Source organism: Alosa alosa, chromosome 21, assembly GCF_017589495.1.
Source record: "Alosa alosa isolate M-15738 ecotype Scorff River chromosome 21, AALO_Geno_1.1, whole genome shotgun sequence".
NCBI lineage: Eukaryota > Metazoa > Chordata > Actinopteri > Clupeiformes > Clupeidae > Alosa > Alosa alosa.
In genome coordinates this window covers 2477918-2503991 of record NC_063209.1, presented here as the reverse complement: position 1 = coordinate 2503991, position 26074 = coordinate 2477918, and the positions used below count along the sequence as shown (strand labels likewise).

The window sequence follows — 26074 nt, the reverse complement described above, 5'->3', positions numbered from 1 at the left end:
ATTTTGTATCAGTTAAAGTTGATACAAGTTGTGACTTGTTTTTATACTCCACCCCTGCAGTTGTTGGCAGTTCACATTGATTTATCAAGTCAGAGACAGTCAGCCATAGTTTTAACATTACACCCATCCAACAAATGACCCCCATAGGCATGTTCGACTTGAGGCAGATCTGACTTGGGCTGGCTTTCTACGTAAACGTGATCTTCAGAGGCTAGCCGGGAGGAGCTACAACAGAGGGCAGCTCATCCCGGACAGACAGGCTACAGTCTGCCTGACGTGACTCAAGGGAGATATCGCAAGGAATTTTGTTTGCAATAAACACAGCAGAACTTTCATTCTTACTTATTAAAATGAGCATGATGACTGACGAAATAAATTCTTATGATGTAGTTTAAATAAACCACTGTTGTCATACAGTTAACAGTCCTGCATTGTAGCACATAAATTCAAGATCAAGTGTTTCCCCTATATGTGTGTCTATCTATTTAGCCAACAGCAGAAAATAACAGAATATCCAAACGTTTTCAGTAGGCTAGCCTACCATTGTTGCAGAAATCACGTATAAGAAGGTACCCCTTCGATTTCTGTTTATTTTCGCGATATTCCAACATAAGGAAGCAGCATGAGCTCTCCGTCATAATCGCCATGAGGACATTCCTCCCAAATGGCCTATCATGTCTTTGAACTGACGCCATGAGGGCGTGTTTCAGCTCGTGCAGCTCATGGAAGGCAACTGCAAGATCTGTCTGCAGGCTAAGACTCCGCGATATTTTAAGGCCATGTGACATGGTGTCACGGGTGGTAAGTCCCCCCCGGCTGACAGAAGTCGGACAGAATTTCTAACCAGCAAGCATTGCGTCCATCCCAGTATGCATTGTGTCCAACCCAGCATGCATCACATCAAGTCAGATCTGCACAGATCTGCCGCAAGTCGAACTAGCCTAGTGACTTAACTCCCCTGCTCAGCGAAAATAAGACTTCCGGTCGAGCCGAATTTGTTAAATAAAAGTTGCGTAATACACTACGTGTTCTAGACCTGTTTTCTAGCCGATTTTGTCTTTGTAGGTACGAAACTCCGTACATAATTGCTCAAGTTTAATTGACTTGTCGTGTGAAATGGAGAATGTTTAACCTGTCGTGATTCTGAATGTAATTAGTGTCTGAACGTTCTTCTTTATCAGAGCCCGTCTACGGAGAGCCTTGCCACTCCGTATTAAGTCCCATTGTACCGAATTTTGGATGCAGTTCCACCAGAGTTCCACTGGGGGCGATCGCCATGAGTGCAGAATGAATGGGAGTCAATGGAGCTAAACGGCTAAATTGGTCTCTTTCACCTGATTGTCGTTGACAAATCTCAGATTTGATTGTAGTTTGTATAACTTCAACATGGGAGGTCAAAAGTTGAATGAACGAGTACTAATGTCCTTTTGATTTCTTACAGGTTGGGTCGTTGTTGCACATAACACGCTAGCATTGTGCTAATGAATGACGTCATTGACACATTTGAAAGGCTTTTTAGAACAATTAAGTGACTTTAAAAAATATAATACTCAACCAAGTGTATTTTCTTTGCCTCCCCTTTCAAATGCAATACTCAAATTACGTACTGATAAATAACGTACTGATTCACTTGGTGCAACACCCAACCGGGTCCGTGTAGACACTAATTACATTCAGAATAGCGGCAGGTTCAAACACACTTGGCTCCACAGAAAACAAACGAGCTCCTTTCGTGAAATTAACCATAAGAGTTCACATAATTCAGACCCATGACAGCTCTATTTAAATTGAAATTATTTTTTTACAGGATTTATACAATGTCCATCTTATTTTTACGCAGGACACAAGACCAGTGATCAAATGGCTAAAAAGAAGCTAAACAAATGTGGTAAATGTTTTGTTGAATAATTTATTTTTCTTCATTTCATTTGCAATAAATCTTATAGGTTTAAGAATATGTAACTCTATTCCATGAGTAGTTTCATTGTTTCCTTATCAACAACCAGTTGTTTGTTTAGGCCTATTTAGGCTACACATAAATACTGAAGAATTAATACCGCATTATTGAAGAATTTAGAATGCACAGGTATTAATTAAGCTGATGTTTTAACCCCATATTAATGGTATAATATCAATACTTTTGTTAATCCACACAATTTAAGGCATACATTTGTGGTCATCTTGTGTAGATGCTTGGTCAATGAAGATGACCACACTCAGGCACTGGAGCGTCGCTCTCATCCTGCAGCGCATCCTTCAGGGACATCACAGCTGGAAGACACATGCATGTGTCCATGAATTGGTGTTCCCCTGTGACATATTATTGATTTAAGATCATAGGTTACATCAGTTGACTAATATTGCATTGTATAAGACTGGGTGTATGACACAGATTTCCTAATTACTGTTTTACCTGGCCTATGAGTACAACATTTCAGGAATATGTGTGTGAAACATATGGTTTCTTTACTTGCAACCACTTTTAAATGCAAGGTTACCTAGATGGATAGATGAAACATCCTGCTAATGCTAAAATATTGTACTATCATATTATTTTGCTGAGCACAAAGCCATTTGAGTTTTACATAACTCTGAGGCAAATGTCAGCTCTGTAATGAGTGCGATTTTAAGTGTTGGGTAACAACATCTAGGCCTACATTTAAAATGGCCTTGCACCATCTTTCAACGGGTATCACCACACCCAACAGCAGGGATGTACAGTGCTACAAAAGAAAAATCTGACATCGAAACGCAAAAGAGCTGCTGCACTACAGGAATTCAGAGATCTTTTTCACACCACACATAGCCTGACAATTACAAAACACTAACCATGTGACTTCCTCCTTCCTCCCACTGTCCCTACAGTACCTGTTACCTTCCCACCCTTCCTGTGGCCTGACTGTCTGGTCTTACGCCTTTTCTTCTCTTCCTACTGACTTGCCTAAGTAGTTTCTTCTCTCTGCCAGTTAATGCTTTAGGATGGCAGAGAACATCTACACCCAGGAGGTGGCAAACAATGCCACGATTCAAACCCTACAAAAACAATTCCTAAGCAATGCTGGAAAGTTAGAACATTGCATATTGTGGCCTACACTGTACTTTTACTCACCCTATGGACCTCAAATTGTGTCTGCTCTGCACTGTATTTTTTTTACACCGCACACAGCTAACCATTACAAAACACTGACCGTTACACTAACTATGTATGGCTTTGCTATCATGAAAACAGAAGTCTAATGGCCAACTCCGATCACAGCACAGGGTTGCGACACGCCAAGTGCTGGATAACATCTTCATTTAAAATGGCTTGAGTTACAATATTGAACCAGCAATTATTCATATGGTTTTTGAATCTGTTACAAGCATGATAGGACAGATTTGGGGGAATGTTTCCTTTTTGACTAAGCCTACACACTGAGCTTTCTTGCTTTTTATTTAATCCATACAGTCTTATCTGTGGTGAAGGTGGTAATTGATGACATTTCTCAGTTTTGTGGCACTTTTTTTTACTCCAGCCTTCAACTTTATCACAAAACTCCCATTCTCGGGCCTTATATAATGTAGCACATTTGTCGATACACTCGTCCACTCGTCATTATTTAGGTACAATGTTGTAGCGTTCTTAAATGTTACCTCCCAAAACGAAATGGTTCTATCTATATCAATGAAACAAGGTTATACCTTTTCATGTGACATATTTAGAATGTTTGACGGTGTGTTACACTTTGGACAAGGTCCTCGAAATCCTTCCTGGCCTCTTCAATGGTGTGACCCCAAGTGATATTATTGCTTGGTGCCATAAGACACACCAGGTCAGGAGTCTGTGGCATGGTGAACTGCCTGCAATTCCTGCCGGAGAGCCTTAGCAGCTGCCCCCTACACTCACTATGCTGATCCTTCGATGTTGGCTCTTCCTATCACTGTGAAGCAAAATTCACCAAGCGTTGGATTGTTCACCCACTAATAGGGAATGTGAGCTGGGATTAGACCGTTGCGAGACAGGTTAGCTTTACTGATGAAGTGTTGTCGCAATGGTAATCCTGCTCAGTACGAGAGGAACCGCATATACCCACATTCTAACAACATATCATCCACGCCAAAGGAATCCAGACCTCACAGTTTTGTTAGTGTGGTACCTGACATGCAGAATACCTACTCTGACTACGCCACCCCCTAAACCCAGGCGGGAGAAACCTATAAGCTCTCTAACGTGGCTGGTTCTCGGCCTTCCCCACAAAGGAACAGTTAACAAAAAGGCATATGCGAAATACTCAAATTTATTGCAAATAGTATAAATACAATCCAGAATGTAAGAAAGACTGCATGGGATAACTGGCTGAGACTCCTCAGGCTAATAAGGTCGGGTCAGCACACACAGCTCCCGTCTTGGAGAGGGGCCCTGGTGAGAGAGGGAGAGAGAGAGACAGCAAACCCAGCACCACAAAAGAATGCAACACGGCAAGCACTGCAAACACAAGAAGTAAATACCACTACAGGATACCACTACAAAATACCACACTGTGTTGTTTACCAGTACACACCGAGAAAATATCTCCCTCCATGTGGCACCCAACCCGAAAGGAGCAGTACTGAGTTGCGGATCCGGCCTTGTACAAGGACAGCCTATGATAGAACAAAAGAGGAACAGCCATCTCCCAGCACAAGCAGTTATAGAGAGACAATGCAAACAAACAAAAAGACAAACAAAATGAAAGCAAACAAACAAACCCAAAAACTAACAGTAAAACAGTGGCTGGCCTGGTCCCTTTTAAAAGAAATGGTACATATTAGTTACCATGTACATTCCACAGCACAATTACACAATGGACATATGTAGTAAATATAAGCCTACTTTGCAAGAGTGTTCACTACTCCCCACAGCACAGTGACACAGGAAGAAAGGAACATTCCAGTGCTACAGATTTAAAGAAACATAGTTAATTGATTTATAACTACCAATGTAAACAAACAACTAAGATCATAAATATAAAACAAATTACCAGAGCATCAGTGTCTGTAGCCCAGCACACAAATCTTAAAATCAGGCAGTCACCTCAGTGTCCTCCATGAAGAGTGAAACACATGGTTCTAGCATTCACCCTGATAAGTTAAAACAAGTCATGAGAAGTGAGTTCCACACGCACACGCACACGCGCACGCACACACGCGCACGCACACACACACACACACACACACACACACACACACACACACACCTTAACAGTCACAAAGAGCAAGTGGTGGAAGCAGCAAGAGAATGTGAGCTCTCAACAAACCAAACTTTATAACTTCCTAGTTAGTCATGTGACCTGCCCCATGTGACCACGCTTGCAGTCACACAAGCCACACTGGTTGCCAGTGCAGGTGGGCACATAAACCAGAAATCCCCACATTAGTTTTTCTTATCTTCTACTGTCTCTATTGTACAGTGGAGTCTGGTTATATGTTTATACTTATATTTACCATTTCTGCTGTAAGTGCATGTTGTGTGTGATGTTTGTATGCTACTGAGACCTTGAATTTCCCCTTGGGGATCAATAAAGTATCTATCTATCTATCTATCTATCTGACCTACACCATAGAAACCACCAGCAGGCCCACTAGGCAAACCAACAGGCACACCACCACATCCAACAGTAAGGATGTACAGTGCAACATATGTCGCACATTTTATTTAGAACTGCAAAGTACGCATTACTTTGAAGGCCTATGTTAGACCACAATCTGGGGGTTACTCTAGGCACGGACCTTGGCCTTGATACAATGGCTGGAGGTGGTGTTGAGGGCTTCAGGTGCTGGTATAATGCACACCACAGAAGGTCCACCAAGACAAGAATGCCCCTATTGTCACTTGTGGACATTGTCCTTACACCATAGTTCATTTTTATGGGAGGTGCTAATCAATTGATCGGTACCCCACTCCAAGGTGATATGGCCACTCTCCGATCTTTTTCTACAAACTGCATGCTTTCAGTACATTCCCTCTATATTATAGCAGAGTTATGTTCATACTTTGTTGCAAAAGACGCATAATTTGTTTATTATTGCGCTTCTTAAATCTTTTTTAATGCTGCTTTAAGTTTACTTCATGATATTGCCACAAGTTGTTCTGTTTTCAACCTGGTAACAACCCAGATCTGAAATAGATTTGTATAGGCCTTGACTTACAAAAGTCACTTGCACTGTTAGATAGATAGATAGATAGATAGATAGATAGATAGATAGATACTTTATTGATCCCCAGGGGAAATTCAAGGGTTAGGGTGGTACCTTTAGACCTACTTTGTTTGTTTAAAAGGTTGAGGTAAGAGTCAATAATTACAACGCGGTTGGCACATGATGATGCCCGTAGGCCGCCCGGGCGATTCAATCCGCATAAATTGTACATTTTCTGAAAGCTGATGATGTAAGGATGTTATTTAACCACCATGTTGAGGGGGCACAAGACTTAGTTTTCTTAGCTCAACAACTTGAATGTCACTATACCATACCATTGTTTATGACGCGGTTGGCACATGATGATGCCCGTACGCCGCCCGGGTGATTCAGTCGACATAAATTGTACATTTTCAGAAAGCTGATGATGTGGGGATGTCATTTCACCCCCATGTTAAGGGGGCACAAGACTTAGTTTTCTCAGCTGAACAACTTGACAACAATGTCTAATTAATTAACAGCCTAATAAACAATAAACAATACTATACAAATCATAACACATAAGAAGCTTCATAAACTAAACTTATTTTTGAACATTTAACCAGTTTTTTCCTAATAAATTATTTATTTCACATAGGTTTATGTTATAGGGTTAGTCAAATCAAAAGTTTGTTTCATTATTCTGAACGATCTCCATTAAACCCAATGTGGTTAGCGGTACTTTTATTTTGAAACAATGGCTAACTCTTAGCCGCCTTTGCTAGCAATAGATACAACATTCTATTTTCGCTAGGTTCACGCTGCTTGTCGCCATCGTTCCACCGGAAACAGCTGAGCAGTATTAAGTAGAACGCGGAAGCGATTGTGACTGATTGTGCAAGTAGCAGAATAACGGAACTATTCTATTTTCGCTAGGTTCACGCTGCTTGTTTACAGAACGCTGCTGTAGCCTATGTTGTAGGATAGGTTTGGATGTTTAGGTTTAGGAAGGCACCGTAGCCTTTTGAGAGGGGTGTGATGGATGGAGCATTGGAACAGTAGTCTACTGTTGAAGTTCATCATCTGACTAGGCTACATGGATTTAACGGTAGGTAGATATGCTCTCTTTACATTTTACTTGACACAACGGATAAAGGAGAGTTGAAGTCAGCACCATATGAACAATTCAACACTTGGAGAATGGGAAACCAAGGAGATATCAGAGAAATGAGTCATCAAACAACGTAGGTTAGCTAATCTTTTGTTTATAAATCACTTATAGGAATGACATAGACATCCTGGCAACCGCTGTCTCGCACCGCCGTCATGCTATCCGGCAAAAGATTCTTTGGACGCCGCTATTTATGGATTTCCGGCTCCCATTGACTTACATTGAACACATGTAAACAAAACGTCAATTATGTGCTCAAACTAACGCCGCTGACTTATGAAAACAACCATTCCACTTTGATACGAAACTACATAATTGTACAACATTTATACAACAAAAATCACAGGATTTGCATCAAGTAATGTGGAGAAATCTTATGCAAAGTGTCAACCCCTAACAATGTGCCCATTGCCCAAATTTATGGTCGACTAATGTCGAATGTCAGAGTAATGACATTGAAAAAGGTACCTTCATGATACACTTTAATTTATAAAGGTACGAAGTATAAAAAGAAAAACACAATTTATCAGATGGATTACCCAAATAATTTGTAACAAAGTAAACATTTATTCGAGGGCACATCTATTCCCAGAACTATAATGGGTGTTAAATATTCCACAACCACTAGATGGCAGCATGACACAGCACATAAAGTACACATACGTTTCGCTGCGACCTGAAGGATGGCGTGGTTGAATATCCATTTCTCCTGCACTTCGGGTCTAATAGCGAGTGAATTGTATGACCACCAGATGACGCCATTTCACTGCACCTCGGGCCTAATAGCTGCTGTAACTTCGTTTAAAGGGGTGGTTCAGGATTTTTGACATAGGACCTCATTTCCAAGTAAGCAAGTGTGATATTTATCAGTGGAGACCGTTTTCAACACGTTTCATCCAGTCCTTCTAATTGCAGAGTTCGCGAGGTGCTAGGCTAAGCGCAAGTCAACGGTATGTGCTAGCCTGCCACTAAAAAAACAGTCTTACCCACTCCAAAGTACACCCAAGGCAAATAAATTATAACGCCAGACTATCGATGTAAATGTCTGTATTGATAGTTTTATTTCTAACATTCTATCCTTGCATTTCAACGATCGCATTACATTTTGAGGGACTAGTGTCTTAGCAGCCGCGGAATTATACTTGCTCCAGTTAGTAGTACTTCGTCAAAAGTAAACAGTAAAGCACTCAATGGGGATACCTAGTAGTAGCCTTGGTAATATCAGTCCGCTGAGATGCAAAATGACTACTACCAACTTCAGGGAACAAAGTATAACTATTGCAACGCGATCGCGAGGGTAGTTGTATTTCTTACACTATTCTATCAACACAGACATTTACATCGATTGTCTGGAATTTGCCTCGAAAGTGTCCTTTGCAGTAGGTAAGACTGTTTTTAATGGCAGGCTAGCACATACCGTTGACTTGCGCTAGCCTAGCACCTGCGAACTCTGCAATTAGAACGACTGGATGAAACGTGTTGAAAACGGTCTCCACTGATAAATATCACACTTGCTTACTTGGAAATGAGGTCCTATGTCCGAAATCCTGAACCACCCCTTTAAGTAATAAGCCTCGAGGAGCCGACGGTTACACTTGTTTTAGGGTTGTTATTAGCCTTTCGCCATAAGCCGGTAGGCTACAGAAGAAGCCAATAGGCTACAGTCGCGTGTGTTTGTGGTGATTTATTCCATGTATTAACAAAATAATAATGTAACATTAAAAAAATAGCCTACATAGATAAATAAAAAAAAACTAAATAATACACCAAAAAAGTAAAGAAGCTTTATCGTTGATATATAAGCTTACTGAAAATCAAATATAGGCCTAGCCTACAATTGTGCTCCACAGACAATATGTCCTACAGATAATAACAACAGTAAGAACATAGGCTAACCTAAGTCATGACGACACGGGGGCTTAAGTCTCATGTTGGCCTATGACTACTAGGCTACCAAACGTCTGGGTCTGCGACAGTGAAATAGCTCCAATATTAATTGTGAAGCCAATGAATATATGCTAACATGAATCTCATCAGTCACCTATAGATAAGGGTTAGGCTATAACATATGTAGGCTATAATGTAAAAATAGGGTCATATCATATAATGTTGACTTATTAAGATGGGGGAGAGAGCTGAACATATTACACTGAACTAATTGTTCATTGTTGAAAATCAATCAAAAGTTTGTAGTTGATCCAGATGTCATTGGTCGCAAGGACTGTTAATGGGTGTATCCACAATTGGGACCTTGTTACAAGTTGGTCTTTCAGCTGCTAATGCAATCAGTGGCCGTCAGAAAACATGTTAGACAACTGAGGAATGAAATGCCACACATAAAATGTACAGTTAAAGAGAATGCACAAACATCAATGGGAATCCACCAAACACAGCAGGGAACCATGTTATTGTCAATCAGCACTCTGCCACACTAAATCAGACCCTGCTTATGTTTGTGCAGAGCAGAACAGATATTTGTAGATATGATGCAGGACCTGTTAAAGAGATTGGCAACTCAGTCTCCCTCATACTAGTCCCTCACGGTGAACGATGTAATAGCATAGTGCTGCTGCTTCTGATGTGCAAGACAAGACAGGGTATATATTCATAATGTGACAGGCAGCATGTATTTATCATTATGTTACAACCTCTGAACAACTACTATTGATGTTAGAAGAACAAAACAATACATCTTCAAATGTTCATTGCCTATTACATGTGTTATAAAAACAAAATCCTTGTCTGCTTTCTGTGTTTTTGCATGCACCTGTCAACAGGGGTGTAAAGACATATTTGTTCACCATGCACTTAGGCTGTTCTAAGTCATTGTTTGTATGTTATAGTATTTGTTGATTTGCATTTATTGCCCATTGATATTGCATTCACATTATTGTTTATTATTGGTATTCTCCTTATTAATGTAGTGTCACCAACATTTAAAATAATATCAACTGACATTGTTATTCATAGCCATATTTATTCTGCTCTTATAAGGTAATACAGTGCACATATTCCACCACCTTCTGAAAATCAACTGTATAGTGTTTCACTGCACCATATTTCTGGACCTGTCTCACCACCTGCCTATAGGCTGCTTACACCACCTTACTTACAACACTTTGAAGAGCCAAAAACAAAGCTCAGCACACCTGTTCAACAAGTTTTTATTGTCCACTACTGGGGAAATACTTTGGCAACACTTTATTTTAATGTGTCGCTGTTACAGTGTACCTACCTAATTAGGTACAGTGGTACAACCTGTGTAACAACATGTACTATCAGGTACTGTACTATCATTGTACTTGCATTATGTATTTGTGGGTACCTACATAGGCTATAGTTGTTACATTGTAATACTGAGTGCTTGTTCGATATATATATATCGAACACACACATTACATACATACATACATATATAAATGTAGCGTGACAAGTGTGTGTTTACATGCAGCACTAACTTCAGTTCAGACCGACAACCTGTTCTGTATTGCTCTCTCTCTCTCTCTCTATCTCTCTCTGTATGTATGTATGTATGTATGTATGTATATATATATATATATGCACACACACATACAGTATATCCATGCATATATACATATGTATTGTATGTAGATAGATAGATAGATACTTTATTAATCCCCAGGGGAAATTCAAGGTCTCAGCAGCAGCATACATACAACACAAACACATTCTTTAACAGCAGAAAGAGTAGGCTGCCACACCTGACGGCGCCGGAATTTAGGCTACTAAATGTAGTATTGCATTACTAGATAGATAGATCGATAGATAGATAGATAGATAGATACTTTATTGAACCCCAGGGGAAATTCAAGACCTAATTTGCCTAGCCTAATTTGGTTTGTTCTATTGACATGGAATGAATGAACAGGCACACGTGACTATGGAGTAGGTCTACTTCACAATTCAGATTTTCAGATGGTGCGTTGTGGCTGACAACATCCCTAAAATCTCGAGTGTCTAGGTTTATTGCTGGCTCCTGGTTGCTATAGTGCAATGATGTCATCTGCTGGCCGTGCCGCGCAATAGCGCCTCAACATATGTAATTTCACTGGACATTACGGTAAAAATCTTGTTTTTCCTTACTAATATTCGTCTCATCCAGCTAACATATTGCTTAATTCTTTTGACATTTCGTTCCTTTATAAATTGTAATGTAATATAAAGGTACGTTTTTGAATGTCATTACTCTGACATGTGGGGGATAACGGCCACCGACGTGACCTGTTATACGTGACTCATGGACAAGGGGAAATGCCATTAATGCCATGGCGTCACGCAGCGGCAATTTTCTTAATATCGATATTTCTCCACATTACTTGATCCAAATTCTGTCATTTTTGCTGGATAAATGTTGTACAAAAATGTAGTTTCGTATCAAAGTGGAATGGTTGTTGTCATAAGTCAGCGGCGTTAGTTTGAGCACATAATTGAGGTTTTGTTTACATGTGTTCAATGTAAGTCAATGGGCGCCGGTATTCGGCCAATGGCGGCGCCCAAAGAATCTTATGCTGGATAGCGAGACAGCGGTATCCTGGCACCAAACATAGGCTATAGGCATAATTACATTATGAACTTCGATTCGGCCTACTGACACATGATATGGACGGTTCACCTTTGCTTATGACCTAGACAGTTGTGCTGTTGGGAAAGTAAAAATAATCTACGCGGACGGCTGCTACAATCACTTCGTAGATTTAGCAGTCAGCACTAGCACTAGTCAGCAGGGTTTGGTCAACATAGTTTGCGTTCGTAAATTGCCACTTGCTCCGAGCACACTAACCCTTCGTACATTCGGAATTTATCGTGTTTATTCAGAGCGTCATAGTAGTTTAGCTTGCATTTATGAACGCACCCGTAGTGAGTTATAGGCTAGTCCCAATATAGACATTAGACATGTTGCTTTTGTTGTTCATACTCCTTTCATTGGGGCTTGTAGGCCCTACCGTTTAATTAGTGTCATTTAGGCCTAGATTTTAGAAGCATAAGACCGTATAGGAACATCATACAAGTGGAGTGTAGGCTACAGTTGGGACATCATGCCCACTTGAAACTAGTGGTGTAGTCTACGTGATACACTGGACTATACTGTCTATAGGCTACCCACTTAAAACGCATCACCATCTCAGTATAGCCTACACACTTAAAATTGGTTTCCATATCAAAGAATCAAAAGTTGATCATAGCATGCACAGATCAACTGTGCTTTTGAATATATACCATCATGCTTCAGGTGACATGAATGTAACAATCATGAGACACAAAGTATTTTTCCTTGACATAACATATCAAGTATGATCACATTATACTTTCGCAGATATGGGTAGGCCACTGTCTTGAAAACGATATAGCATAGCCCTAAATATAGATGGCCCTTACAATGACCAAAGCGCTTAATAGTACAATAACACAGAAAATAACCTAGGCCTCAAAGGATATGATGTATCTGGTAAAAAAAGGGTCATAACTTAGTCTAGGGTACAATTGTTAAGGTTTGAATATTGTTTGATGATTGCTTGATTATTCAATGATCACATAAGTTAACAGTAGTTTGTATTAGCTAGTCAAGCACTGCCCTAGTTCAACTTTTAAAAAGAGCACTGATCAAATGCTTCTGGAGAGGAAGGGCAGAGAGAGAAGTAGTGCGTATTCTGTTTAGAATTCCATGGCATTCTGCAACATTCACCTAGCCTGGCGGGCCATCCTATCATTGAAATGTATAGTCTGGAATCGAACCATTCACCTCGCTTAATCCAAGGGGCGGGCAGAGAATTGTCTTTCAAACTGCCTAGGCATGCAATAGGCCAGCGCCACGACCATATCTGTATCCTGTCGGCAAAACGGCAAATACATCCTTCTTCGAAAGGAATAACTTAAGTGCATTGTGTTGCTCAACAAAAAAAAGTCCAACTCCTCCAAAGTTGACGCCAACGCCGATTCAAACAACCGCTCTTCGTTCGCCATAGCCACCTTCCTTGTTGTTCACGGTCGCAGGACTGTTGTTATCCTGTTAAGCCCGCCTTAAGACTCTCTAACAAAATAGAGCGCTGTGATTGGATGACGTCCACAGCGTCAGCCAATAGAAATCCCTATGGTTTGATACTAGACGTACAGACTGAGCAAATTAATTTGCCGCCGCTAGGGTGCGTCTAGATTTCTAGGCTAACATTCACCTCCAGTCAGCGATTGCTCAAGAGAGGATTATTGTGCAAGTCTTGTCAGTGTTCTCTTCTAGTCAGGTTTCACTTAACTGAGAACATCTCACCTTTGGGCGGGGGGGGGGGTCACTTCATCCACATGTGTATGTTTAAATCACACAGTGGTGATGGTGTGTCAGCTGTAACCCCTGACAAAAAATAACTATAGACATCTTTATTTTGTATATTATTATTATTACAAGCATGATCACATCAGACTTTCCCAGATATGGGTAGCCTTAAACTTATATAGTCTTGAAAACTATATAGCCTAGTTTAACAGATGGCCCTTACAATGAGCTTAACAGTAAAATTACACTGAAAATAGCCTAGGCCTCAAAGGGTAGCCTACCTACCAATTCATTGAAGCCCTTTTAAGGTGTGATGATTATTTCGGTGCGCTCTATGCACGCGCATTACCTACAACCCTGGTCAACCCAACCCAAGTCTTTCAATCCTAGTGACGTCCCTGCTTGAAACACCTTTTAAAGGGCCGTCAGAGCCCGTCTACGGAGATCCTGTTCACCTCCCCATTGTACCAAATTTAGTTGCAGTTTCACCAAAGTTCCTCTGGGGGTGATCACGGGCGAGTGTAAAATGAATGAGGGTCTATGGAGCTACACAGCTAAATTTGTCTCACCTGATTGTCGCTGAAAAATCGCACCTTTGATTGTAGTTTCTGCAAGTTCAATATGGATTATAGGCTTAAAGTTGAACGAACGAGTACTTATGTCCTTTCAATTTCTTATAGGTTGGGTCGTTGTTGCCCATAACACGCAAGCATTCTGCTAATGAATGACGTCATTGACATTTTTAAAAGACATTTAGAACAAATGAGCGACTTTAGAAAATATAATAGCCTACTCAGTAGTGTGTATTTTCTTTGCCTCCCCTTTCGAATGCAACATTTGAATTACTAGACAAAAATGTATATCTCGAGAACAGATTCTAAGGGGTACAGCTCCATAGACCTCCATTAATTCTGCACACGCCCGCGAGCACCCCTGCATTGGAATCAGAGTGGAACTGCAACTAGTTCAGAAGCCAGAAGCTGAAGCTGAGAGTGAAAGTTATCCCCTTATTAAGTTAGACATTCTCTGGGGCCGTTCTGTAACTCCAGTCATTTCTTTACCGATTTCTCACTTTTATTGTCACATTTTTCTCTACGTAGCTCCACCTACAGCTTTGGGGTGCATATTTCACAACTGTCGCTTTGGTGTTTTCACTGGCTCTGCCATGATAATGAACATCTAAAAAATTAACATCTAATCTGTGTTACTAAATTGAAAATGTTGCATAGTTCCCCTTTGAACATGTACCGGGAACCTGCGTTGTGTTGAATCCCGGTGATTCAGCCCTGCACACGCCTGGACTAGAACCTGCGAACAGCAGCACCTCGGATCGGGAGGTGAGTGTGCTGACAGTTGAGCTAAAAGCCCAGGCTACTAGCTTGCATGCCATCAGCACTCTTGATGCGTCAGGGAGTAAGGTTTACCAACATTCCACACGCACAGCTAAGCTAGCTGGCATCCGTTACAAACACACAGCTTAGAAATAATTGTGATGCTTAAATTACCTGTTGTGGCGAGAATGGTGGCTTTCCCTGCTCCCTCTACCATCTCCAAGTGGAAAACAAGCCTTGCAAGATCTGCACTAGCGTCCTGGCAGTGTTCTTTATCCGGAAGTCCCGTGAGAAGCGAGAATGAGCGGGAAAAAAAATTCTCTTGACATACACACGTCCCCATCAAGCACTGGTTAGTTACACTGGCTAGCTATAGTGGCTTCTTTTTTTAGATGTTCATCATGGCAGAGCCAGTGAAAAAAACAAAGAGGCTTGTGAAATATGGAGCCCAAAGCTGTAAGGGGAGCTCTGTAGAGAAAAATACAACAGCAAAAGTGAGAAATTGGTGAAAAGATGACGTGTTACAGAACGGCCCTTTAAATTGAAAAAATGGCATAGGTCCCCTTTAAATGTCTTGCGTGCGCAGCAAGCCCAAATTGTGAGTTTTGCTCTGCACATGCGTATTAGTGTCCTCTTTGAACTTGAACATTCCATTTGTACTGTTCGCCATATCGGTTCCTGTGTATCAAATAAATATATATTCCTGTTTTATTCCTTTTAAGCAGTGCTAATTTGAATTACATGAATGAATTTAAATTAAAATACTTATTAATAATTGTTATTTTTTTCTTTATTAAATTTAGCAATGAATGGTTAATTAACTTTACGTCATTAAAAATGGGTGTCTCAATGGTACCATGGTATTGTCTCAAGTGTACTCCATATGGGTACAGAGACACAGTTGAGACAAAAGTGCACCTTATGTTTTTGAGCTAATTGTGGAAAATATCAACTACTTATGGATATTATTGGTTGATAATATCTTCATCTACAAACTAAAGAAATGTCATATGGAATGTCATGTTACATTCTGTACAAGTCATATTATCATTAGAGAAACAGTCTTTATCTTTGTTTTGCAGAATTATCTTTGATTAATCAAATGGACAGGGGTTTTCCTCATCAGGAGAAGAGCTGTAAGAGAACAGCCGAAGCATTCCCTTCCCACCATGTTGGTATCAAGAACTCTTCGCTTTTGTTATCAAAGGTAAGCACTTAGTATAAGTGTCACATGTTAATAAAAAGCAAAAGGCACCATTAACAAGATTTGTTAGTTTAGTTTATTGGTTGTCACTGGGATGCAGAGCTAGAGTTCAGTAGGCTGACAGCCGCTGGGAAGAAGCTTCCTCTGAACCTGCTGGTTGGGTTGCGGAGAGACCTGTAACGCCTTTAAAGCACGCGAAGACAGCTGCCTGGGCTTGTTTAAATATGAGTATTAAATATGTCAGTCCAAACCTCAGTCAGCTGCACAGGCCCTGAGCATGTGTCCAAGGATACCATCAGGACCAGCAGCCTTACATGCATTAGTCCTGCTCAGTGCCACACACACATCGGTGGTGGAGAGTGTGAGGGGCTGGTGATCTGCGGAGGCCACAGCCTTGATGGCCACTGTCAAAGCGGCCATACAGTAGAAGTAATCTGGATAACCAGAAGCTTGCATCATGCTGAACGAACTTCTGGGCCAAAACCCTCACAACCGGAAAACAGCTAGAGACGCCCACTGATCTCACTTCCGTTGTGTTCATGGGGAAAAGTTCCTACTGAAACTAGTGTGAAATGGCTGCTGATACAAACATAATTGAAGCATGTTTAGAGTCGATTTCTGAAGAAATTGACGTTCGTATTTGCTTTAAACCTCTACAGAAGTTATGTCTCAAGCAAGGGCTAGCCAGAGATGGCTACAAAGGCAAACTAAACGCCATCGTTTTGGTTGTTAGTCCGCTGTTGGCGGTATTTTCATGAAACACCCAGTACATGTGCATCCTCACAAGGTCTGCCCCCTCTCCCCGCCCTAGTTTCCCCTGAATCCAGGCGTATTCCTCTAGACCAGTGATTCTTAAACTTTTTGTGCCATAACTTAGTAACTTCATAATGCATGCTTTGTATCTAAATGTCTCCAGAGTGTAGCGCTGTAGCTGCCTGGCTACTTTAGCTGTTGGCTTCTCCTTTACCAATGTATCTTGTACCTTGATGGTTCAAACTATGGTTTTGGGAAACACATCAAAACTGTATGGTTCTAAATAGTTCCTTTTGGAAAATGTACCCCTGCTTAGTTGTTATGAGAACATGATCACAAAATGTAATGAAAACATTCTTAAATTCACTAGGGGCCCTATCATGACATTCTAAAGTGCATCGTCACTAGTCAAAAGTCTATTTAGTAGGATGTCCAGTTCACACTGGGAGGGGTTTCGTTATCAAAAGTGGAGCGCATGGCGCAACAAGGTGTTCCTAGGTTTTTTAATCAGTCATATGGGTGTGTTTGGGGCGTAACATCATTTTAAACCAATGAGAATGACATCTGGCATTCCCTTTAACGGCGCAAAGCGTCAAATAATGAAAATATGTCAAATAAATGCATCGGTATTTTGGCATTCAACGGCGCATTTGAAGGAGGCTGCTTGCGAGACCGTATGAAATAGTCATTCTTAAACCATGCATTACTAAAACCTAGCATAGCCTTCACGCATTTGCACTCATCTATTATTTGAACTCATTGGCAAAGTGAAACTAACTTCACCAAGGTGTCAGTCAACGAAGACAGTTATATGCAGTTACTTTCACTATTGACTGACAATGGGTTACCATCGAAAACATAGGCTGGAAAAAGCAACACTTACCCTAATATTGCTCAAATGACTGAATAAAACAACATTTATCCTGCAGAGGAGTTGCTTATATCTCGTGACAGTTCATCTTCAGCTGTGCTCCATACTTGTCTCTCGTCTCTCCCCTAATCACTTTTAACCGTCATTACCAATTTGCAAATGATGGTGTATAACTACTCATCATGAGATGTACAGTATTTCGTAATATCTTTATTCTAATTATGTTTCCCATTGGAATCGTGCAATTTGTAATGCTTTGCATGGACGTGCGCTGGTGTGCGTTCATGAATGATAGAAGGATGGTGCGTGCACCTGCCAATATGACTGTTGACATGCGCTCTTAAAATAGCATATGAACAACTTCGCCATTGACTTCTGACCAGGTTTAGGTGGTGTATGATAGCGATTTTTAGACAACGCGCCAGGCCCCTCCCTAGGTTGTTAATTGCCACACCCCTGGTCGCAATGTTTAAAAAATAAACGTGCAAAATACCGAATTAAGCTTTGCGCGGGTGAATAACGAGCTTTACGCCATGCGCTGGAGCCCAAAATACAGCCCTAAATATTTGTATCATGACTAATTCTGCTTTTGATTTAACATTTTGACTGTGATGTATTGCCACAGGCGTTTCCTTGTGCCTCTCATCGTTCTAGCATTGGCCTCGCCCTGGGTTCTGAAAGGGGTGGTTTTTAACACCAACCCAAAGCCTTACGAATGGCCTGTGGATCCCAAACATCAAGAGGTAACGAGCATTTATGGTTTCACATGTTACGAGTAAATTTGTGGTGAGAATTTTGTTAGCATCAATATGAAAATTACCACGGAACAGTGCAAATAATTTAATGGATTACATTACTTAAAATAAATTATAGTTGCAAAAGTAATAGCAGCAGACTTAGTGATATAAAACAGATAAGATGTTTTTTGGGGGAAAAACCGAGGTCCTTTGCACTAAACCATTTTCTAAACATTTTCCAGTTGGTGCATACCTATGTGCGAAGTGTCTTAACAAGAGAATGCAGACCTACTTTTGCCCGGAAAAGAATTGAGGCTCGGATTCCCACAACCACCCCAGTGATAGAGCCTTTTCTCTGGAGAGAAACCAGTTCAACGGATACAGTTTTCCAATATCCCCCTCCCTTTGGATTTCTGGACCTGCAGGACAAGCTCATGGAGGTCCTGAGGCGTCTGCCGCCCTCCCCCACTCAGGAACATCATGGGAAAGATTGCCAGCGATGTGTGGTGGTTGGCAATGGAGGGATCTTGCGTGGGCTGGAACTCGGAACACTAATTGACCAATTTGACATGGTTATTCGGTAGGTACCCCTTTCCCTTGTTACATCATATGGTTAAACATTATGTTGATTTTTGTTACTGATATAGTAAATAGTAAATAATTTACTAGGAAATAATTGGATATGGCAAATATCGAAAATCGAGATATTGATTTCACTCTGAGAGACATGCTTAAAGCACTGCGACTCAAAACAAAATCATGCTGCATTTCTGCTACAACACAAATGTATTCAAAGCGACACATTGTCACTTTGAATACATTTAACGAACAGTATATGGACAAACGTAAATGGGAGATGCTATGAGTTTTGCACCAATCAATAGAGAGGGTTAGGCCTACTGTAATAATTTATGGAGAGGATGGATGGATTGTATATTTCAAATTATTTGCTAGATGTATTTTTGTATGATATAAGCATTTTCTTCTCTCCCACTTTGGTATTTCAGATAAGATAGATAGATAGATAGATAGATAGATAGCTTACTTTATTCATCCCCAGAGGGAAATTATGGCAGCAATTAATAGTATTAACATATATCACACATATATACAAAAATAATACAATTATGATAAGACTATGTGCAATTGATTGTAAACTTTCATTGTCTCTCAGAATATGCTTCTCCCCTCACGGCACAAAGGGAAGTTATTGTAAATAGCAGGAATGATTTTCTGTAATGGTCCTTATTACAGTGAGGTTGAAGCAACCTCCAGCTGAAAACACTCTGTTGTCTGACCAGTAGTTCATGCAGCGGATGTGAGGTGTTGTATCAATCTTAAATAATTCTCTTTCCTCAGGGTGTGTCCCTGACCTTTTCAAGACAGCCAGTGTCCAGCCCCTCCTAAAAAAACCTGGCCTTGATCCTTCCATTCTAAAAAACTTTCGTCCAATCTCTAAATTGCCCTTTATCTCCAAAATTCTGGAAAAGGTGGTCTTGATGCAACTTTCTGAAGTGTTAAAGGGCAATAGCATCCTGGAGAAATTTCAGTCAGGTTTTCGTCCTATGCATAGCACTGAAACTGCTCTTATCAGGGTAACCAATGATCTACTAATGGCAGCTGATTCTGGTGAGCACTCTGTTTTGGTGTTGCTGGATCTCACCGCTGCTTTTGATACCATTGATCATGCTATTTTAATTAGAAGACTAAGAGAATGGGTTGCCATAACGGGTCCTGCTTTGGACTGGTTCATATCCTATTTATCCAACAGGACATTTTTTGTTTCAATAGGTCATTTTACTTCCTCTACCTCAGCTATTACTTGCGGTGTTCCCCAAGGTTCAATTTTAGGACCAATATTGTTTTCCCTGTATATGTTACCTCTAGGCCACATAATTCGCCGCCATAACATATCATTTCACTGCTATGCTGATGACACACAGCTGTACCTCTCAGTCAAACCAAAAACATGCTTAACAAGCTAACTGTACTGCAGGATTGCATAGCTGATGTGAAAGACTGGATGTCTCAGAATTTCCTACAGCTTAACTCTGACAAAACAGAAGTCCTTTTCATTGGCCCTGACAAAGTCTATAATCAAGCTAAGACTTTTCTTGGAAATTTAGCCTCAAATAACAAGACTACTTCTAGAAACTTAGAGGTTTTATTCGATACAGATTTAAAATTTGACCAACATGTAAAACTCCTTGTGCAGTCCTGTTATTATCAACTGAGAAACATTTCCAAAATCAGATCAATGCTTTCTTTAAAGGACACAGAGAGAATTATACATGCATTTGTCTCATCTAGACTTGATTACTGCAACGCTTTATTCACCTGTTTAAATCGTCATTCCATCTCTCGTTTACAAACTGTTCAGAATTCAGCAGCCAGACTTTTGACAAAGTCTAAATTTAGGGAACACATCACCCCAGTTCTGGCCAATCTTCACTGGTTGCCAGTGAGTTTTAGGATTGATTTTAAAATCCTCCTTATTACCTATAAAGCATTACATGGTTTGGCACCTGACTATTTAACAGATTTATTAACCCCCTACTGTCCAGCTCGGCCCCTCAGATCCTCCAGCCTGGAACTTTTAGTTGTTCCAGAAAGTAAACTGTCAACTAGGGGTGACCAATCATTTGAAGTTAGAGCACCCAAGCTTTGGAACAGCCTCCCTTATAACATCAAATCTGCACCATCTGTGGCTGTTTTCAAATCTAGTCTAAAGTTTAGTGCTTAGTGCTTAGAGCAACGTAACTGTTTATGATTCACAGATTATGTATCTTTAATTTTCTCTGAACAGGAGCACTTTTTGTGGTTAAATTCAAGATGGCAAAACATTTTCAAAAAGCCATGAGGATCATATCAGAACTGTTATGATCCACTTGCCTAATCCATTAAGTTATGCAGGCAATTCTAATTGGACCACCTATAGAAGTGTCAGAAATATAATGTAATCTCTTATTGGTTGAATCATTAGATAACTGAGTATTTTTTCCCCAGACTGAACAGTGGTCCAGTGCGAAATTTCATTAAAGATGTGGGTAACCATACCACCATTCGAATGAGCTACCCAGAGGGCAGTCCAAAGGTCTGGGAGGACATGGACCCAAAGCTGAAGTATGTGGCTGTGATCTATAAATCTGTGGACTTCAATTGGCTCAATGCCATGATTACCAAACAGAAAGTGGTGAGTATTATCCTGGCATCAACAGCACACTTTGAAAAGCAATATTATGAAAGTGCAGAAGATGAACTTCGATTCAGGGAGGATATTCCTGGTGTATGTACTTTTGTAGAACCTTGTTCCCACTTCTCTATTTTTCTAGTTTTGTTGTTGGTGTTTGTTTGTACATGAGGGCCCCTTGCAGGTTTGATTGTTGCAAGCAGAAGTGTAAATTGCATTGCAGAATAAATCAAAGCGATTTAATGATTATGGGTAGTATGAAACAGAAGTCCATCAATCAAATCAGCTGATCTGTTCAGTCCCTAATACTATATATATATATATATATATATATATGCATGCATGCTTCTCCCCTCACGGCACAAAGGGAAGTTATTGTAAATAGCAGGAATAGATAGATAGATACTTTATTGATCCCCAAGGGGAAATTCAAACTACTAAAATACTATGAATGGCTTCCTCCCAATACACAGCCATTGTGGGACTGGCTGTTCTTCTGGCAGAAGGTGCCAGATGAAATCCCAATAAAGTTATCGCAGTTCTACGTCCTGAATCCAGAGATCATCAGGGAGACGGCCTTAGATCTATTGCAGTACCCAAAGCCAAAGTTCCGGCTCTGGGGTTGGGACCAGGTAGGTAGAATAATTCTATTCTCAATAGCCCCTTTCAGATATGAACTCAAAGACAATGCCCCGATAATTGGGTCCGGTAATTGACCCTCACATACAGAAATCGCCCAGGTGGGACTTGTTCATACCGGGAGTAAATACTCCAGCTGGTTTAAGGGGAGGGGAGGAACCAGGGTTGACGCACAATACTACTGTATTGTCGGGGCATGGGGCACAATATAGGTTCAATATTAATGATATAATAATGCTAATATAAGGCAAGTCCAGATCATTGAAACTAAAAGAAGGTCTGAAAACGTGTTTTATTTTCTCTTGAAATGTTTCATGTTTCCTTTTGTCCCACTTGCCCCAAGATGCACTTGCAATAAGAAGATCCTAGAGATTGAAAGTTGTCCTTTTAAGATCGTATTTTCTGTAGCACCTACGTTTGGCTGTCGTTTACATCCAGCTGAAACACTGTCTACATAAAGGCTATCACGACAATCTGGACATAGCCTACAGTTAAATAGTAATGCAATGGTTGCTATCTTGGCTCAGAATTTGGCTTGCTTTTTGACTGTTCACATAGTGGATGTGCATTACCGCGGTAAAAACTTGGTTTTATGTTGGACATTTACATTTTGAATTCTATATACAAAGTGTTTTGTGTTATATTGGCTGGTATAAACATATCAAAATTGGTTTGGCACAAATTTGTCTGTTTTAGCAAGTGCTGAATGGATCAAATCTGTTGAATATCCAATGGCCAATATAAAACCAACTTTACCGCTGTATTTGCATAACACACAGTTCCCAGGTCCTACATGGGAACTTCCCGTCTTTGCAAATTAGCGCCAGTCTGTCATGAACAAGAATTAATGGATGAACTTCATTATTATAGTCATAGCCTTAAGTTAAGCAATGGGGACACCATTAGCTTCACACAGCAAAGGTGTGAATCGCCCGCGTTTTACCCTTTTGTGTTCAGACATACCCGCACCCGCGGAACCTCTGCACTTAGTACTACAGGGCAGTGTAAGACCCGGGTGATTTCAAGGTCAAATAATTCGGACATTTGTGTTCACACATACAGCGTGACAGTGACCTCCGGATGATGTCCAGGGTATATCTGAAAGGGGCTAATGTATGTCCTCAAAAGGAAAAAGAAACAGAAAATCCTTGCGTATGTAATGCATGAAAGAATCAGCAATATATCACTCTTAGTTGAAGAGAAGTGTGTTTGTGAATCATATGATGTCATTGCAGACATTCCCAAAATCAGGTTGTTGGTTGATGAAGCCTTATATCACAAAGGAGTAAAAATAGTAAATAGTGTGATTTCCTGTCATTACAGAACGTGCCAACCCTGGGTATGTCTGCTCTTAACCTGGCATCCTACTTGTGTGATGAGGTGAGCCTAGTTGGCTTTGGCTATAACCTCAGCCAGAGGGAGGCGCCGCTGCACTACTACGACAGTCTGCCCATGTCCGCCATGCTGACCCAGGAGATGCACAATGTGGACCAGGAACGGGCACTCCTCCAGAGCCTAGTGGCAGAGGGCACCATCACAGATCTCACAGGGGGTATCTACTGCAGTTTCTGCCCCAGATGATGCCACCTCTCTTGACTGCCCAGAGCAGTTCTGCCCCGTCAGATGATTAATGTGGAGGAGTATGTTTTCAAAGCCGTGTGTTTTGGCCAAGATGGCCAAGATGACCTGACATACGTTCAAATTCGCAAACAGGCGAACATTTGCAAAGACTCGCAAACAGGCTGAGGAGGTAGTATGAGTATCCAGTGGAGCTGGACGTGGGCTTGACCAAGGTAACAATGCAATGAACGCTACAATGGAATGCTAACACCAAATCGTTCCAATTTAACTCTTTAGAAAAACATTTTCACCACAAACGTTCGCCAAAGTTTGCCGAATTTGAACGCACCTCTGTTGTTGAGATAAGTGTTAGAGGAGGGAAAAACCCTGTATAATATATCTTGGAATCAAGGATGGGAGCATTTTGATATATTGATCAACTCAATAAACACAATAGGGCTGTAGTCTGACTCCAAGAGGCATGTATGCATGTTGAAACAATATAGTTAGACTACAATTTCTATACTCTCACTGCTGCTGCCTTACTTTCTTCATGGGTTTAGGTTGTTACTGTTTTTGTTTAGATTTTAAACTCATCCTTTTATATTTGTTTAGATTTTAACCTCATCCTTTTATAATTATATATGCAGCTAAGTCAGAAATTGTCTCATAGTTTTCACACTGATGTTCTGATGTTCATAAGGCAAATCAATAGATCTATAATGACTTGCAATACAGAAACATCTTATTCATAAAATGTGTGATTAATCTCGACGGGAAAAAGGTTGACATTTTTGTACCTAGGTTCTACTCATGTGTGGTGCAAAGACTGTTTACATTAAGTGGTACTTACAAATGACATTGCTTAGAAATGTTTGCAGATGATATTGTCTAATGTATGTAGATTATAAATATATGCACTTTACAGTGTTTTCTGTTTGTATTTGGGAGAAACATGCATGCAACCTAATGTGAACTTTACTCAGGCCAGTGACTGTATAACCTACCCCTGGTTTAGATTATTTAAGCTCAACATTGAGGTGTGTGCGTGTGTGTGCATGCGTGTGAGCGTGAGTGTGTGTGTGTCTGTTGAAAAAGGTGTAATCGGCCACTTGACCTGTAAATAATTGTAGACATGTACACTGTATGTCTCTGTGGCACTGTACGTCTTATGACCATTAGTACTTGATTGTTCTGAATCGGACTGTTTTTACCATAGTTTTATCATTTTGTTGTATCATTCCAATGTATTTATTTTAGGCCTTTATCATGTTGTACATCCTGCAGCGTTGCAACAAAGCTTTCATTTAAGCTCTGGGGGAAACTAAGAATAAAAAAGATCTCACTTGTCCTTGTCTTTTTGATCAGTGGACCTCAGGCCATCATTCCAGACCTATTAAGACTTTTTTTACTGTACACTGTTTCAAAAAAGGACGCCACTGGTGTTGCTGCAGAATGATGCAGGCTAACAACTGTATAGTTGTACTTGTGACAAGGTTTTGGCAATATAGTATATTTTTACATTCCATTGCTGCAAATGAAGTACCAATGATATGCTCTATCACTGTTATCCAAATAAACAAATGGCTGGAAGTTCCTGTTGAACTTGTGTGATGATCGATTTAATCGAATATGTGACCTAGAATGTACACAATATTTCCTATGTTTGCAACAAAGACAACCTAAACATGTTTGGACTTGATACCATCTTTAACTTAATTAGTTTAACATAATAACAGTGACCACCATTGGAGTCGCCTCTCAAGCCAGTTAACACGTTAAATGATTAAGGCCACCTCAAATTCTGTTTTCATGAACAGTTGTACTCATTCTAGGATGTACTCATGTCTCTGTGGCACAGTCTGTACGTCTTCTGACAATTAGTGCTTGATTGATGGAGTGGATACTGCTCTCAAATTCATGTGTCAGTTACTCAGGATTTCCATTTTCTCATTTGTCATGGGAGCACTAATGTGCAAAAAGGGTGAATGGAATAACTCATAGCTGAGCATAAACTTTTATTTTGTTTTCATTCAACACATGTTTGTATTTGAGAGCCAATACATTCTACTACAACTTCTAATAGAGCATTGTATTTCAGCTGAACATGCCATTGAACTGTCACCAAACTTGAATTTGAATGTCACACAAATTGTTAGTGCTTGTGTTGTAATAACATTGCTTTGCCAATAGATGG

At 40.4% G+C, this 26074-nt stretch overlaps 1 protein-coding gene and 1 long non-coding RNA gene across 5 annotated transcripts; one reads left to right on the top strand and one right to left on the bottom strand.

Moving 5' to 3' along the window:
- Window positions 1-4259: 4259 nt before the first annotated feature.
- LOC125286763 lies at window positions 4260-5270 on the bottom strand. 2 transcript variants are annotated; one of them, XR_007192238.1, is made up of 3 exons: window positions 5217-5270; window positions 5001-5100; window positions 4260-4915 (listed from the first exon to the last, which is right to left on the bottom strand). It is a non-coding gene; the product is annotated as an uncharacterized LOC125286763 (long non-coding RNA). The 2 variants fall into 2 exon arrangements; XR_007192237.1 differs by lacking the exon at window positions 5217-5270 and having other exon boundaries at window positions 5001-5126.
- Window positions 5271-7020: 1750 nt separating this feature from the next.
- On the top strand, window positions 7021-25228 carry st3gal5 (ST3 beta-galactoside alpha-2,3-sialyltransferase 5). Of its 3 annotated transcripts, XM_048231877.1 has the most exons (8): window positions 7021-7243; window positions 14822-14929; window positions 16006-16130; window positions 18377-18494; window positions 18731-19068; window positions 21495-21681; window positions 22152-22310; window positions 23641-25228. In XM_048231877.1, the coding sequence occupies exons 3-8, from the start codon at window positions 16093-16095 to the stop codon at window positions 23896-23898; spliced, it is 1098 nt and encodes a 365-aa protein (XP_048087834.1). In that variant the 5' UTR covers window positions 7021-7243; window positions 14822-14929; window positions 16006-16092; the 3' UTR covers window positions 23899-25228. The 3 variants fall into 3 exon arrangements, with proteins under 3 accessions (XP_048087834.1, XP_048087832.1, XP_048087835.1); XM_048231875.1 differs by lacking the exon at window positions 14822-14929; XM_048231878.1 differs by lacking the exons at window positions 7021-7243; window positions 14822-14929 and adding an exon at window positions 7262-7383.
- Window positions 25229-26074: the final 846 nt, after the last annotated feature.